Below are 12,362 nucleotides of genomic sequence, written 5' to 3' on the forward strand. Positions count from 1 at the left end.
ATTATTATTGTTATTATTATTATTATTATTATTATTATTATTATTATTATTATTGTGACCTTTTTATATTGTTGTCAGTCCTGTAAGAAGGCCAACATTCTTGAATATTCGTTATTACTGGACAACCTCAGAGTAAATGTTTAGTAGATGTAAATGTGCTTAAATTGGGCTATTACTACAGACGATATGATGTGGATAATTCCGACTCGTGACAATTCCGAAACATCTCTGAAGAACGCACGGACACAAGGAATTGTGGGACTGGCGGGTATGTTTCCATCATGGCGGCTTCGATTTCGGGTTACACTTTTAGTTCTGTGTGTTATCACAGTGCAAATAGCAATTCCGACCATGTAAGTACACTGTACATTTGCTTTAATATTTGGACGCATATTCGTGTGCTAAAATTCTGTACAGTTTGTACGATATGATCGTCTTGAGTTGATTTTCTGATGTCATCTTCCTGGTGTGTCAGGTAGGTTAGCTTGCGAGCTAATTAGCCTACTGCATGTATATGATATGCGGTGACAGCAAGCTAGCCGACCAGTGAGCAGTCATTCCAGCTTGTTGGCAGGCAAAGTACTGGATCTTATTAGAACAATTTTTCACATTTCATATTTATTGGCATGATATGTAGGCGTTCTGTAATTGTTTGTAGATATCCATATGTCTTTTCTAATAAACATGCTAAAGCAACCCTTTAGCTGTTTGGCTTGCTAACTTGTTTATTCAACACAAATAGCTGTTAGCTCGTTAGCAGTCTACATAGTTTTCTTGCTAACTAGTTAGCTTGCTAGGTAACTCCTGAATGCCGAGTATACCAGAATGACATTTCGAAATCAAATGTTCTGAATGTACTTTTGTCCAGCCATAATGAAATTTATTATCAGCCCTTTTCTGTTCTCCCGGGTAAGTCATGACCGATTGACAAGCATAGCAAGTACTAGCTATTTAAATACACAAGGAAGTAGGCTCTGTACTAGCAAGCTAGTTAAATACGTTTGAGAGCTAACTAACTAGCTGGCTAAGATATATTGTAAAATCCGGTGCAGGTCGTCCAACTTTAGAGGGTGACTAATGTGACCTTATCATTGCGTTCAGCTGATTCGCTTTCTCAATTATATTAATTTTTCCTCCTAAATGTATTTTTACCTCTGTTCAGCGACAGTTGGGCTACAGGATGATTAGTTTTATATTCTGTAACTACCTCTAACTGTTAAGATAGACAGGCCTATGTCGCTGCTGCACTAATAGTAGACCACTTAAAAACAACTTGATCTTCACTCAGACGTATTCACGTTGCTCCGCAGAAACATGGATATTGCAAATACAGTGCCAAGTTGTCTTCCAGGAAGGCTGGAAGGTATATTCATTAAAAATGTAGTCATGCAAGATTTTATATACTGGAATCCAGTTATACACAACTGTAACGTTTAGTTTCAGTGGAGAATTATTGTACCGTATAATGTGGGTTACTGCACCATATAATGTGGGTTTTTACTCTATAAATAATTCCAAATAGCAGTTTGACTTTTGCTTTCTTTATGATGCATTCTTACTATCATGATACTTTGTTAATAGGAAAACAGGGTCATTAGTGACTAGCACTTGTCATAGCCAAGAATAAACAATTTATTTTTGGTCTCGTGACACACTCAAAACATTGACATGGTTCACTTGCTTTGGAACAAAAGGTCACTGGCAAAAGTCATTCACAAGCAGATTTATGACTAGTGTTTGGCTGCTTTCACATTATTTAAAGAAAAGAGCAAACATTTTAGTCAGCTGTTTAGTGTCTTTTAGACACTTAGTCTAAATTGCTCTGTAAACACCATACACTTCTTGGGAGACTGGTACTAGTGGTCAACTGGTATGGGGTTTTCATTAGCTGATGCCGATATTTCGATAGTGTCTATTTACACAATACCAAGATCATCATGTTGTTTTAATCTGATAAAATAGAATTATTTACGTTTACAGCATTTAGCAGACGCTCTTATCCAGAGCAACTTACAAAAGTGCTTTGTCATTTACTCAATAATAAATTAACAATAATAACAAATTAAAATAATAACAAATTAGACCCAAAATTATTAACTTAAATTAACATTTATTTAATAGGCTACTATTATTGTCAGCATTGCCTCTGTTTAAGTAGGTCTGCACTTTGCAGTGCAGATTTTACAAAAGCAACTAAATAAATGTCCTCAATGTTTATGAATGGAAAAAAATGTTTTGGTGCACTTAACCTGATTATCAGAAGATAGCAATGTCTCCTTGTTTTTAAGAATGAAGGTTTGTAAACTTGCAAATGTTCGTGCACAACAGTAATACTCAGATACATCTTTAATGTATTATTTACTTGAATACAGGATACAAATAAAATGCATTATCTGTTGGCTTAAGTAGATTTGCACACTACATATTTAAAATATAATTCTACAAGTAATCAATTTGTTTTAAATTTGTATAGAAGTCTTTTATTTTAAAAAAAAAGACAGCTGATGCTGATTATGTGCAAAAGGAATTTAACTAGCCTGATTAATTGGCCAACAAGTAGGCCTAACTGATACTCTGCATAACTGACTGCGTTATTGTTCATATGTTTGCTTGAAGGACCACGTACCTCATCAAAACATGCTGATTGGTCTTAAAAATATCCAGAGTAATGGCTCTCTGTAAGCAAAGTGCCAGAATTAATCTATAAAGAAAAACCTTAATAGAAACTTCTCAATATTCAGGAATCGTTTTTTTCTTTTGCTATACAAATTGTGACTATCTTTGTGCATTTGACTCTTACAGGAGGGATTCCTGTTGGGAGAAGTGAGACAAGAGGAGACTTTAAGTATAAGTGACTCTCAGATTAGTAGCTCAGAATTCCTCCATGTAGTAGGTAAGACAACAGCCCTCTTACCTTTTACTAACTGGGAAAAACTTAACTACATCCAGATATCCAGCATGGCAAGTAATCACTATGAAAAGCCACAGTGTGTCAGAGTGGCAGCCTCAGCACTGCATTTTCTGTAACACTAATGAAAGGTGTGGCCTGTATTTAAAGGTTTTTAAGGAGTTGTTGCTATTTACATAGTTGAAACCTGTAACTTATTAGCTCATGGTTTAAAAATATAGAAAAATGAGCCTGGCAGATATGATTTAATAATTATTTTTTTGTTCTGTGTCCTTTTGCAGAGGTCCATAATCATGAACCGTGTCCACAACTGTTTAGGTAAGAAAATATTAGCAGGCCACTGTTAAAGACCTTCTTAGCGGCCATGTTCCTATTAAACCAATATGAAAAATAGAATTTTAATGTGCAGTTTTATTTTTATATTATATTACATAATATATTTTAGTCCTTGCCATATTTTGTCATAGTTAAACATTTTTGCTGTTTAATTATTTATTTATTTTTATATTCCACTCTGAGCATGATGATTATGATATTACTGCATCATCCTCCACCTTGCTTTTCTTCTGATATTTATTCATCTTAGTTTATTATAATTTCAGTGTTAATTCCTGTTGCCATAATAGTCAGCATTATGTACAGTTAGCAGGTCTAACCTAACTGAAATGCTTACACACTTTTGCACTTGCTGAGGTCCATGATCTTATGTTAAGGTTTAACTAAGGTTTAAACAAGGTTTAAAGGGGACTAGAGATTAGGGGATTAGGCACATCACATATGATTTTGACGCTCTTGACGCATTTAGCCGAATCCATGACAACAGACAGCAATGTGTATGATTCATCTTTGTGTGGCTCCTAAAGCCCCGAGTACATTGCAAGATCTTTGTAGTTGTACTAGGTGCCAGCAGTTATCTTTTTGTATGTTTCAGCTTTTATGACTACGCAGGTAAAGTCAATGAAGAAAATCTCAGCAGAATTCTCAAAGACCGAAGAAAAGTAAGATGTGCTGCACCCAGTGTTACTCAAGTGTATGAAAGTGTATGGTGAAATAAAAAAAGCATAATAATAAATTGTGAACAGGCGCAGACTATCTGAAGCTAATCAGTTCTGTCATTGATAACAATATAAATGACCATTTATCAAATGTAAATCTGTTGTACTCGGGTCCTTTAGACTGTCACTAGCCGATAAGTGCAAACTGCAGCTGTTTGACTGTCTTCCAGCAGATTTTTTTTATATATTCTATTTTTGTTTATAGGTTGATTAAGTTTGTTTTTGTTTGTTTTTGAACTAAAGTAACTTCTGTGTCTCAATAACCTATTTCCAGTTACTTCTAATTAGTCTTTTTCTTGTTTTATAGAATGTAATTGTAATTGCCTGATGTAACATCTTGAGTTGGGTTTTTTTTGGCATCTCTTTTGTTTTTGTTTGTTTTTGTTATTCTGTCTACTTCCTGAGTGATTGTTTGTTTTGCCCAGCAGAATGTTATTGGCTGGTATCGGTTCCGTAGGAACACACAACAGCAGATGTCGTTTAGGGAGCAGGTGATACATAAGCAGCTTACCCACATTCTGGGCATCCCAGATCTCGTCTTCCTTCTCTTTAGTTTCATCTCAACAGCGAATAGCTCAACACACGCACTGGAGTACGTTCTCTTCAGACCCAACAGGAGGTAGGCCATACTTATACAGCCAGTTTTTCAGACCCAAATCCGTATGTAGCTCACCTTGTCGAGCATGGTGCTAGTAACACCAAGGTCATGGGTTCAATACCTAGGGCATACAAGTGTCTGTAATCTATGTTTGAGTAACCTGCCAAAAAACTTTAAAGTTCTGCAGCTTTCAGTTGTCATGTATTACAATTACTAGACACCAACTGGATATTGGCAACCACTACAAGAATGCATCTCTGAATCTGTTTATACTTGCTCATTTCATGACACTAGTATGTGGATTGCATCCTGACAAGATTTTAATCACATTAGGTAGTCAAAGCATGTCCAGTTAGTGAAATCTGATCTCTCTGTGATCAGATTTCATAATATACAATGCATAATACAATGTGCATAATATACAATTTGGCTCACAACCAACTGTATGTGTTTTTCTTGTTTAATGTTTTTTCTGCGATGCAAAGATGGTTGCTGCTTTGAAAATTGAAATTATGCATGGATTCTTGCATTCTTTAAACTGGAAAGCACCTAACTGATTAGGCAAATTAATACAGTAGTCACCCTGGTCGCAGGTAAATCCGCAGATCGATTTGAGCAAGAGAATGGTGGTCAGACTGGAGGTAGCGTATTGTGCTTGGGATCGGCTCACAGTCATGGATCATGTGCATTTTGATGTACAGTATCAGGCACGGTTTTGGTTGTTAAATTTGGCTTGGAGTGGCAGATGCATTTACACTGCTATAACATCTGAGAAAAGTGCATCTAATACCACCCCAGATGTGGTAGGAGCTAATCTGTTCTGAAAGCATCTTGAGTGAATTTACACTGTTTATTTTGATGTGTGTAATGTCTATCGAAATATGATCCTGATCAAGACACATGAAATGATCATGTGTAACCAGGGTCTTAATGAAAACCATTTGTGCTTGTGTTTTTTTGGGGGGTTTTTTGTTTGTTTTTTTTACATTTGTGTTCTGTATTGTAGCAGGTATAATCAAAGGATATCTCTAAGTATCCCAAACCTTGGCAACACCAGTCAACAGGAGTATAAAGTCTCCTCTGTCCCCAACACCTCAAAGAACTATGCCAGTGTTATTAAAGAACATGGGTGAGCTTTATTTTATATGCCCAATACTGTTAATATGCCAAATTTTCTGTAACTAAATTTGGCATTTTCTCCTATGAACATAATGTCAATTCAGCATTAGTAGCCTATGCTTACTAGGTTTTACAGTGGTCTTTAGTTCAAGATGAGAAATCCTGTCTTTGATGGTGAACATGATTTGAATTTGTAGGGCAGAGTTTTTTGACAAGGATGGAGTAATGAAAGACATTCGAGCCATTTTCCAGGTGTACAGTGCCCTTCAGGAGAAGGTGCAGGTGAGTCACATGCTCTATACACATTCACAGATGGACTGAACATTACTGCAGAACCCTCCATTATGGCACTGTAGTAATATCCTAGTCTTTTGGTGAAAACTTTCTGTGGCTCAAATAGCGTTTTTCATTGTGTTGGTATATTTCTATTATAAAACAATTCTGTGATGAACTTTGCACTTGTCTTAAAGTGGCCAAATGTCAAAGGTTTCATTGTCCTTCAGCTCCACATCAGATTTAGCTTTGTGCTCCTTTTCTTGGGGTAACATTTAGAAATGATGCAGACAGTATGCCTGGACACCTTAGCTGTAACTCATTGGACTGTCGTTTATGATGACCGATATCCATGACTTCTAGCAAAGATATTTTTGTTGACTCTTATATGTCTTTTTTTGCCCTGCTAGGTATAGGCTGTTGGACTATGTGAGTACCCTGATATGGTATGCTTCTTTCTCTTTCCCCAGGCTGTGTGTGTTGAGGTGGATCAAAGTGAAAGAGTGAAGGAGAAAATCCAGGAGGAAGTAAAAATGCTCAAAGAGGAAATTGCTCTCAGGAAACGCAGCACTGCCACAGATGAGAGGCGTACGTGTTGTCTTTCAGTTCATGTTTTTTGTCCTTTGATATGTAGATTAGCTTCAAAAATGTTTTACTGTTACTTACACAGCTAGAGAGACCGTTTGCCCTTCTCATACTCTCTCTCTATCACTCTTTGTAAGTTTATTCCTTTGCATTCTCCTTTAGGACACCAGGAGCTGATGAATGCGGATGTGCACTTGCAACAGGGTGACTCAGCACTTTTGGATTCTTCCCCCCCTTCACTAAGTCGTGTGGTCCTCCAAAGCCCCCCACTGGAGCCCAGTCTGGACTGGCCTGCAAACCCAGCAGCCACGCCCCTCTATGCTGCTACCCTGCCCCCGGACCCACCCAGTGCCATCCTGCTGCCACGGCCCCAGGCCGTGGGCTCGCCCGGCCACCCCTCCCCTGGCCTAGGCCTGGGCGATGGTGATGGCTCCAGCTCGGACTCCCTGATGAGGCAGGCCACTGGGCAGGAGGCCCAGGTGGATGATGACGAGGACAGTAGCGAATACGAGAATCTAGTGAGCGAGCAGCTGCAGCCCCCTCTGCTAAATGAAAACGTTCCTTTAGGACGGCCGGCCACACTCTGGCCAGATGGAGATGCTCACAGCTCCAGTGGCCCGTCATGATCTGGCAGATCGGCAGGGGAGCAAGTGTTGCATAGACAGAGCTAGGCATTGTCCACTGGTAAAGGAGAGATGAGGATGGAGAGGAAAGATTGGCAGGGGACTGCTGGAGCTTGCTGATCAACACGGTTAACACCTGCCATTTTGAATGACTGATCTGAGCTCTCTCCCTCTTCATTTCTCTCTCACATCTCCTTTTCTCTCCAAGAAGAGAGGTACACCCCCACTTACTGATTACTTATTGACAATGCTACCAACTTAGATCATCCAATATTACACCATTTACCTCTTGCACTATTTTTGCCTTCTTTTCATCTCCATTAACATAGAAAACGCAAAGGGATTGACGTCTTCTGCGGCCTTCAAGCTCATCTCTGTATGAGGTGGTGTTTTTTTTGTTTGTTTTTTTTTTTTGCCTATTTAACACAAATTTGACTGACAAATGTCAGTATTGTTAAATGCTTTAGTCTGCACACCTATCTGCAATCCCAAACTGAACTTTACTTTTCAGTACCAATTGTTTTTTATTTGGTTACACGATTGCCTGTTTATGGAAACCAACAAAAGGATTGTTTGTCATTTACATGTGTTACTTCTTTGATTAGGGGGTGCTTGTTATTTTTACAAATGCAAATCATTAATAATGTCACTTAGCTTGATTTAAAAAGAACATGAAAGTTGCTCTTCATAAATGAACAGGTGATGTGTATGCTCATCTTCTGCACTTTTCCTTGTGCTTTCAAAGAACCTTCTCAGTTTTTCAGATGGGTAAATGGCTCTCTTCCTGGCTCCTCTACTCAAGTTTGTTGTCTTAAATTGAAGGGGAAACCACTGAGGCTTCATAAACCTTTCAATCTCAGGATTCTTTTACAATGGCTCACTTGATTCCATCTCCCAGTCCTTGCCCTCATGGCAATAGGCAACTGTATTTGCAGACACAATGCAGAAGCAGTGAAATTATATGGTTCATTGTTCTGTTGTGAAATGAAGCTTTAAAGGTGACATTGAAAGGTTAGTAATATGCCATCATAACATTTTTTTTAATGTCTAAAATGACCCAGATTTACTTCCTTAACTCACCTTACTTATAGAAAATGGAACAAATGCCACATCAAGCTGTTTTTCTTCATTTGTGAAGGTGAAAACCAAGACAAATATCATGGTTTTGTCTCTTTGGCTTTGTTTTTTGCTTGCTTTTTTGGTTAAATTCCTCAGTGCTATACTTTTTTTGAAATGTTTATTTGCTTTGCCCTACTAGTTCTGACAAGAGCAATCAATGTTTTCAAGGAGCATTCCACAAAAAATCACTAATTCAGTGTGCTTCTTTACTTTAAAGTCATCTAGAAGGAATTTTAGCAAGTATCCCCTAGGCCCTTGTTAAGCAGCTAACAAGCTGTGCTTGAATACCTGGGGAATGTTAGATAAATTCCATATCTAGGAACTTCATATAAGACTACATATAAAGAATGGATTTTATGTGGATTGTGCCTTTTAACATTTGTAATTGCAGCAGTTTAGTTCTTTACCGTCTGTTGTTAATGGCCAGATGCCAAATTCCCTTCTCTTTTAATCTTAAAGAAATTAGGACGTAACATTTTAATGTCAGGTAGAAGTGGAGTAAGACTCACCTTCTATCCCTGAGTTTGTCCTTCCAGTTTTAAGCAAAACTAAGCACATGACTGGCTTGCTGCTGTGGTATGTACTTATTCAAAGCATAAGAACACAGGTGCTTTTTATTGGTCTCATGTATACTCTCGCATTGACTGTGAGCTTTACACATGCAGCCCTGGTTGTGGTACGCGCTTTAGTTAAGAAGGTAAAAAACAGTAACAATTACTCAAGAAGCCGTTGTGATGTTGATAGTTTTATTTAAATCACAACAGTGACAGAGAGTTGCAACACTGTACTGTTATTGTTGTTGTTATTATTATTATTATTATTGTTATTATTATTATTATTATTATTATTATTATTAGCAATATTGTTTGTAATTGCTTGGCAAATGAAGGCCAGAAACAATATTCAAGGTCTTATGGTCAGAGCTGTGAGGAACGTACCAGAAAAATAAAAGAACTGTTAACAGATGGTAAAGTGCTTTAGATATCACCTACTTTTCATGGAGCACATTCAGAGCAGAACTGTAGAAAACATAATCTAATTAATGTACTTTGGAAAGCAGGTAGTCCATTTAAACTCAAACAACCCATTGTTTTAGGATTCTCTTTCCTATAATTATCAGACATGGAGAAGTAAACACCATGTGATGGTGAAAGTTTACATGACCTGCCTTACTCAGAGTATTGCCATATTCTGGGTAACATCTGAACATCAACATGCATGAAAATATAGGCAGTATTTTGTGCGACATTATTTACGATTACATATTTTTATTTTAATATAATCAGTTACATAAAATTAAATTGCTTTCCAATTCAGCTTCCACTTTTCCTTTTGCATGCCTCATTATTGTTTTAATTTGTTTGGTGGGGGGCGGTTATAGGGTGATTTTAGTATGATTTTCAGAACCATTACATCCAAGGCTAGGATTAAAGCAACCTTCAGGTGTAATGATAAAATACATATTTGTATTTTTGTGAACTATATAGCCATATGTGAAAATGTTAGGATGCTTGTAAAGTCCTTTACATCATCTTTATAGATTACATTACATATTACATATTGAAGACTATGAAATACATTTCAAAATGGCAAGTAATATAGTTTGCAACAAGTACCTCAACAATGAAAACCTTAATTTAGATTATCTTTTTATGGTCCAATGTAAGCCACTATCATTTGAATTATTGCAAACATTTGTACCATCTTTATGTCCATGACGACACTGAATTCGGACTGAACTGATGTTCCATGTTGGCCTACCTCTCATTCCATCAGTGACTCTGAGGCCAAGTTTGACCTGGATCGTGGGCCTGGAGCCAGACTTTTGCCGGTGGCCAATGGAGCATCAGCGGGTGAGGCATAATATGGGTCATCTGATATGGATGGTAATGATATGGGTGGTCACCTGATATTTGGTAATTTGTTTGAAAAAGTAAAACATTTGTTGCACGTTTTAAAACTGAGCTTGGGTATTACTACAAGCCAGTGTTGGATCAGATACAAGTAGATGATTGTAAACTTGAGAATACATTTGCTAGTTTAACTTTGCTCTGTGATTATTTTCAGAACCACAAAATCTAAAAATTTTGAAAAGTTCAGTTTTGGGAAGATTACACATTTTCATTTCAGTAGGCTTTTAATTACATAAATACAGGAGTTAAAGGGCTTTGGGGCGTATTAGGCGTAATATAGCGTATTGGTACAAAGACCTTTCTAAGGATAAAGTAGCAGTTCTCTTTAGTGAGCTTGTGTTGATGTAATAAATGACCATCAATGACATTATGCAATCTCCCCTTGTCCACCTGTCCAAAGCTGCTTCCATTTCCTTTTTGAGTCAAATAAGAAGGCTGTTGATTTCAAAGAGAATTGGTTGTAACAATGCCCTTATATGTGTATGGTTTAAAACTGTTTACTAGTTATTAATTACATCATAAACACCTTTAAAATCATTAACAAGGAGCTATAACTCATACATAAAAGGCAACAGTGTCCTGTTTCTTGCCAGATAGTAACTTCACATGTATCTACACTCTTAAACATAGATCTTGTAGTTTAATGGTCAGTCTTTACCATCAGTCAGCATTAAACCACACTACAATGCCATGTTCATCAAAAATTTGGAATACATATGAAATTACTAAATTCACATTTTACAGATCAATAGGTCAGTAATACTCTTTATGTTGTAACTTATTAATCGTTTTGAGGCTTTTATTGTGTAATTGAGATAAACTGATTTAAACGATTCCTAAACCAATTAAAGAGCTAGCCTTATTGTAAAGTGGTACTCAGTGGGGGTCTGACAATACTCAGCAGTTAAAATAAATCTTTGTTAAATCTTTATCTTATCTTTAAGATTAACTAAATTAATCTTAACTAAGTTAATCTTAGTTTGAAATCTTAGTTATAAATTAAAAATCTGAATTCCTGTAAGATGTTCCATATATTTAATCAAAGTACAGTTCTAGGTGCTCATGGGTGGTACGAGTTTTGTAGTTTGATGCAAAATTTTGTCAGTCTTGCAGTATAGTGGCATTGCCCAGTATATTTGGAGGGTACTACCTTTCTGATCTTTTGTTATTCATTTCTAGAGGCACTTACCTCGTTTCTGCTTTGGTTAGATGAAGCCTCGTCAATAAAATGAGTCAGTCATTATGCAAAGGAAAGGGTGTGCTTGATGCTATCAGAATGCAGTTCAAACTGATATGTTGTTGCAGAAGCACTCTGAAGAGGAGTTAGTGCCTGAGGTTATAAGAATATTTGGTGGTGGTCAGATCAGTGAAACATTTTGCTGTAGGTGTGTTTCACTTGGTCAAAGGAGGCATTCGAGGCAGATTTTTGCAGTTGTCTCAGTCATGGTAGTAATGATCATGGACATTAATGACAGTGAAGGCTAGAACGCAATAGTTAAAGGATATATGAATTCTATAATAGAATAGGATAACAATGTATAATCATTCCATGGGTATGTTTGAAATTAGAATTGAAAGTGGAGGTGCAATGCCAACCCGAAAATCCAGATATCAGAATGAGTCAAAAAGAAATTACCGCAGCCATCAAAAGTATGCAGCAAAAGTTGAAAGACATTCTTGCTCTAAATAAAGTCACAAATATCAGTTAAAACAGTTTGGCACAAACAGTTGTGGAGATAGCACATGTAATCCTGGTTGAGACTAGCAGTCTTGTCGGGACTAAAGGTGAGCACAAAGTCAGGTTGTTATGAAAACTGACTAAAATGCACTAACAATATTCCCTGCACCAGACTTATCAAACGTATACCATAGTGACTGAGTAACCTGATACCGGTTATCACAGAACTGCAGTGACATACGATGATGCATCAGTGCAACTTACTTATGTGAAATTAGGGAACTCAAAGTACAAAATGAATATGAAAAAAACATCCTGCTGCTGTTTGAACAAACTTCCCATTTCTTCATATGGAAGGGCTAATTCCAAGGTAGTGGCAGTGTTTGTCTCACAAATACTGCTACTTTGATGCTTGCACAAAAAGAGTATTTTGAGGGGATGTAATACTTGTGCAATCTGCAAAATAACATGATGACAATAGTAATGGACTG

At 37.0% G+C, this 12,362-nt stretch overlaps 1 protein-coding gene across 3 annotated transcripts; it reads left to right on the plus strand.

Annotated features, from left to right (window-relative positions):
* Positions 1-246: 246 nt before the first annotated feature.
* Positions 247-9,245, plus strand: abraxas2 (abraxas 2, BRISC complex subunit). Of its 3 annotated transcripts, XR_014125509.1 has the most exons (10): positions 247-353; positions 2,803-2,893; positions 3,190-3,226; positions 3,840-3,906; positions 4,389-4,582; positions 5,568-5,690; positions 5,878-5,962; positions 6,424-6,541; positions 6,701-7,376; positions 7,491-9,245. XR_014125509.1 is itself a non-coding variant. In XM_027008894.3 (9 exons), exons 1-9 carry the CDS (start codon positions 282-284, stop codon positions 7,162-7,164), a joined length of 1,251 nt encoding a protein of 416 aa, XP_026864695.1. In that variant the 5' UTR covers positions 247-281; the 3' UTR covers positions 7,165-9,245. The 3 variants fall into 3 exon arrangements, 2 of the variants coding, with proteins under 2 accessions (XP_026864695.1, XP_026864696.1); XM_027008894.3 differs by having other exon boundaries at positions 6,701-9,245; XM_027008895.3 differs by having other exon boundaries at positions 4,392-4,582; positions 6,701-9,245.
* Positions 9,246-12,362: the final 3,117 nt, after the last annotated feature.

The sequence above is a fragment of the Electrophorus electricus genome, chromosome 10 (assembly GCF_041902795.1).
Source record: "Electrophorus electricus isolate QZ-2024a chromosome 10, ASM4190279v1, whole genome shotgun sequence".
NCBI classification, from domain to species: Eukaryota; Metazoa; Chordata; class Actinopteri; order Gymnotiformes; family Gymnotidae; genus Electrophorus; species Electrophorus electricus.

What these genes read in the sequence shown, in the direction of transcription:
- abraxas2 (XM_027008894.3), top strand. Translation starts at nt 282, where the DNA reads ATGGCGGCTTCGATTTCGGGTTACACTTTTAGTTCTGTGTGTTATCAC. An exon ending in CTCTTCAGACCCAACAGGAG is followed by an intron (nt 4,583 to 5,567) that starts GTAGGCCATACT and finishes TCTGTATTGTAG; the next exon opens with CAGGTATAATCAAAGGATAT. An exon ending in AGTGTTATTAAAGAACATGG is followed by an intron (nt 5,691 to 5,877) that starts GTGAGCTTTATT and finishes TTGAATTTGTAG; the next exon opens with GGCAGAGTTTTTTGACAAGG.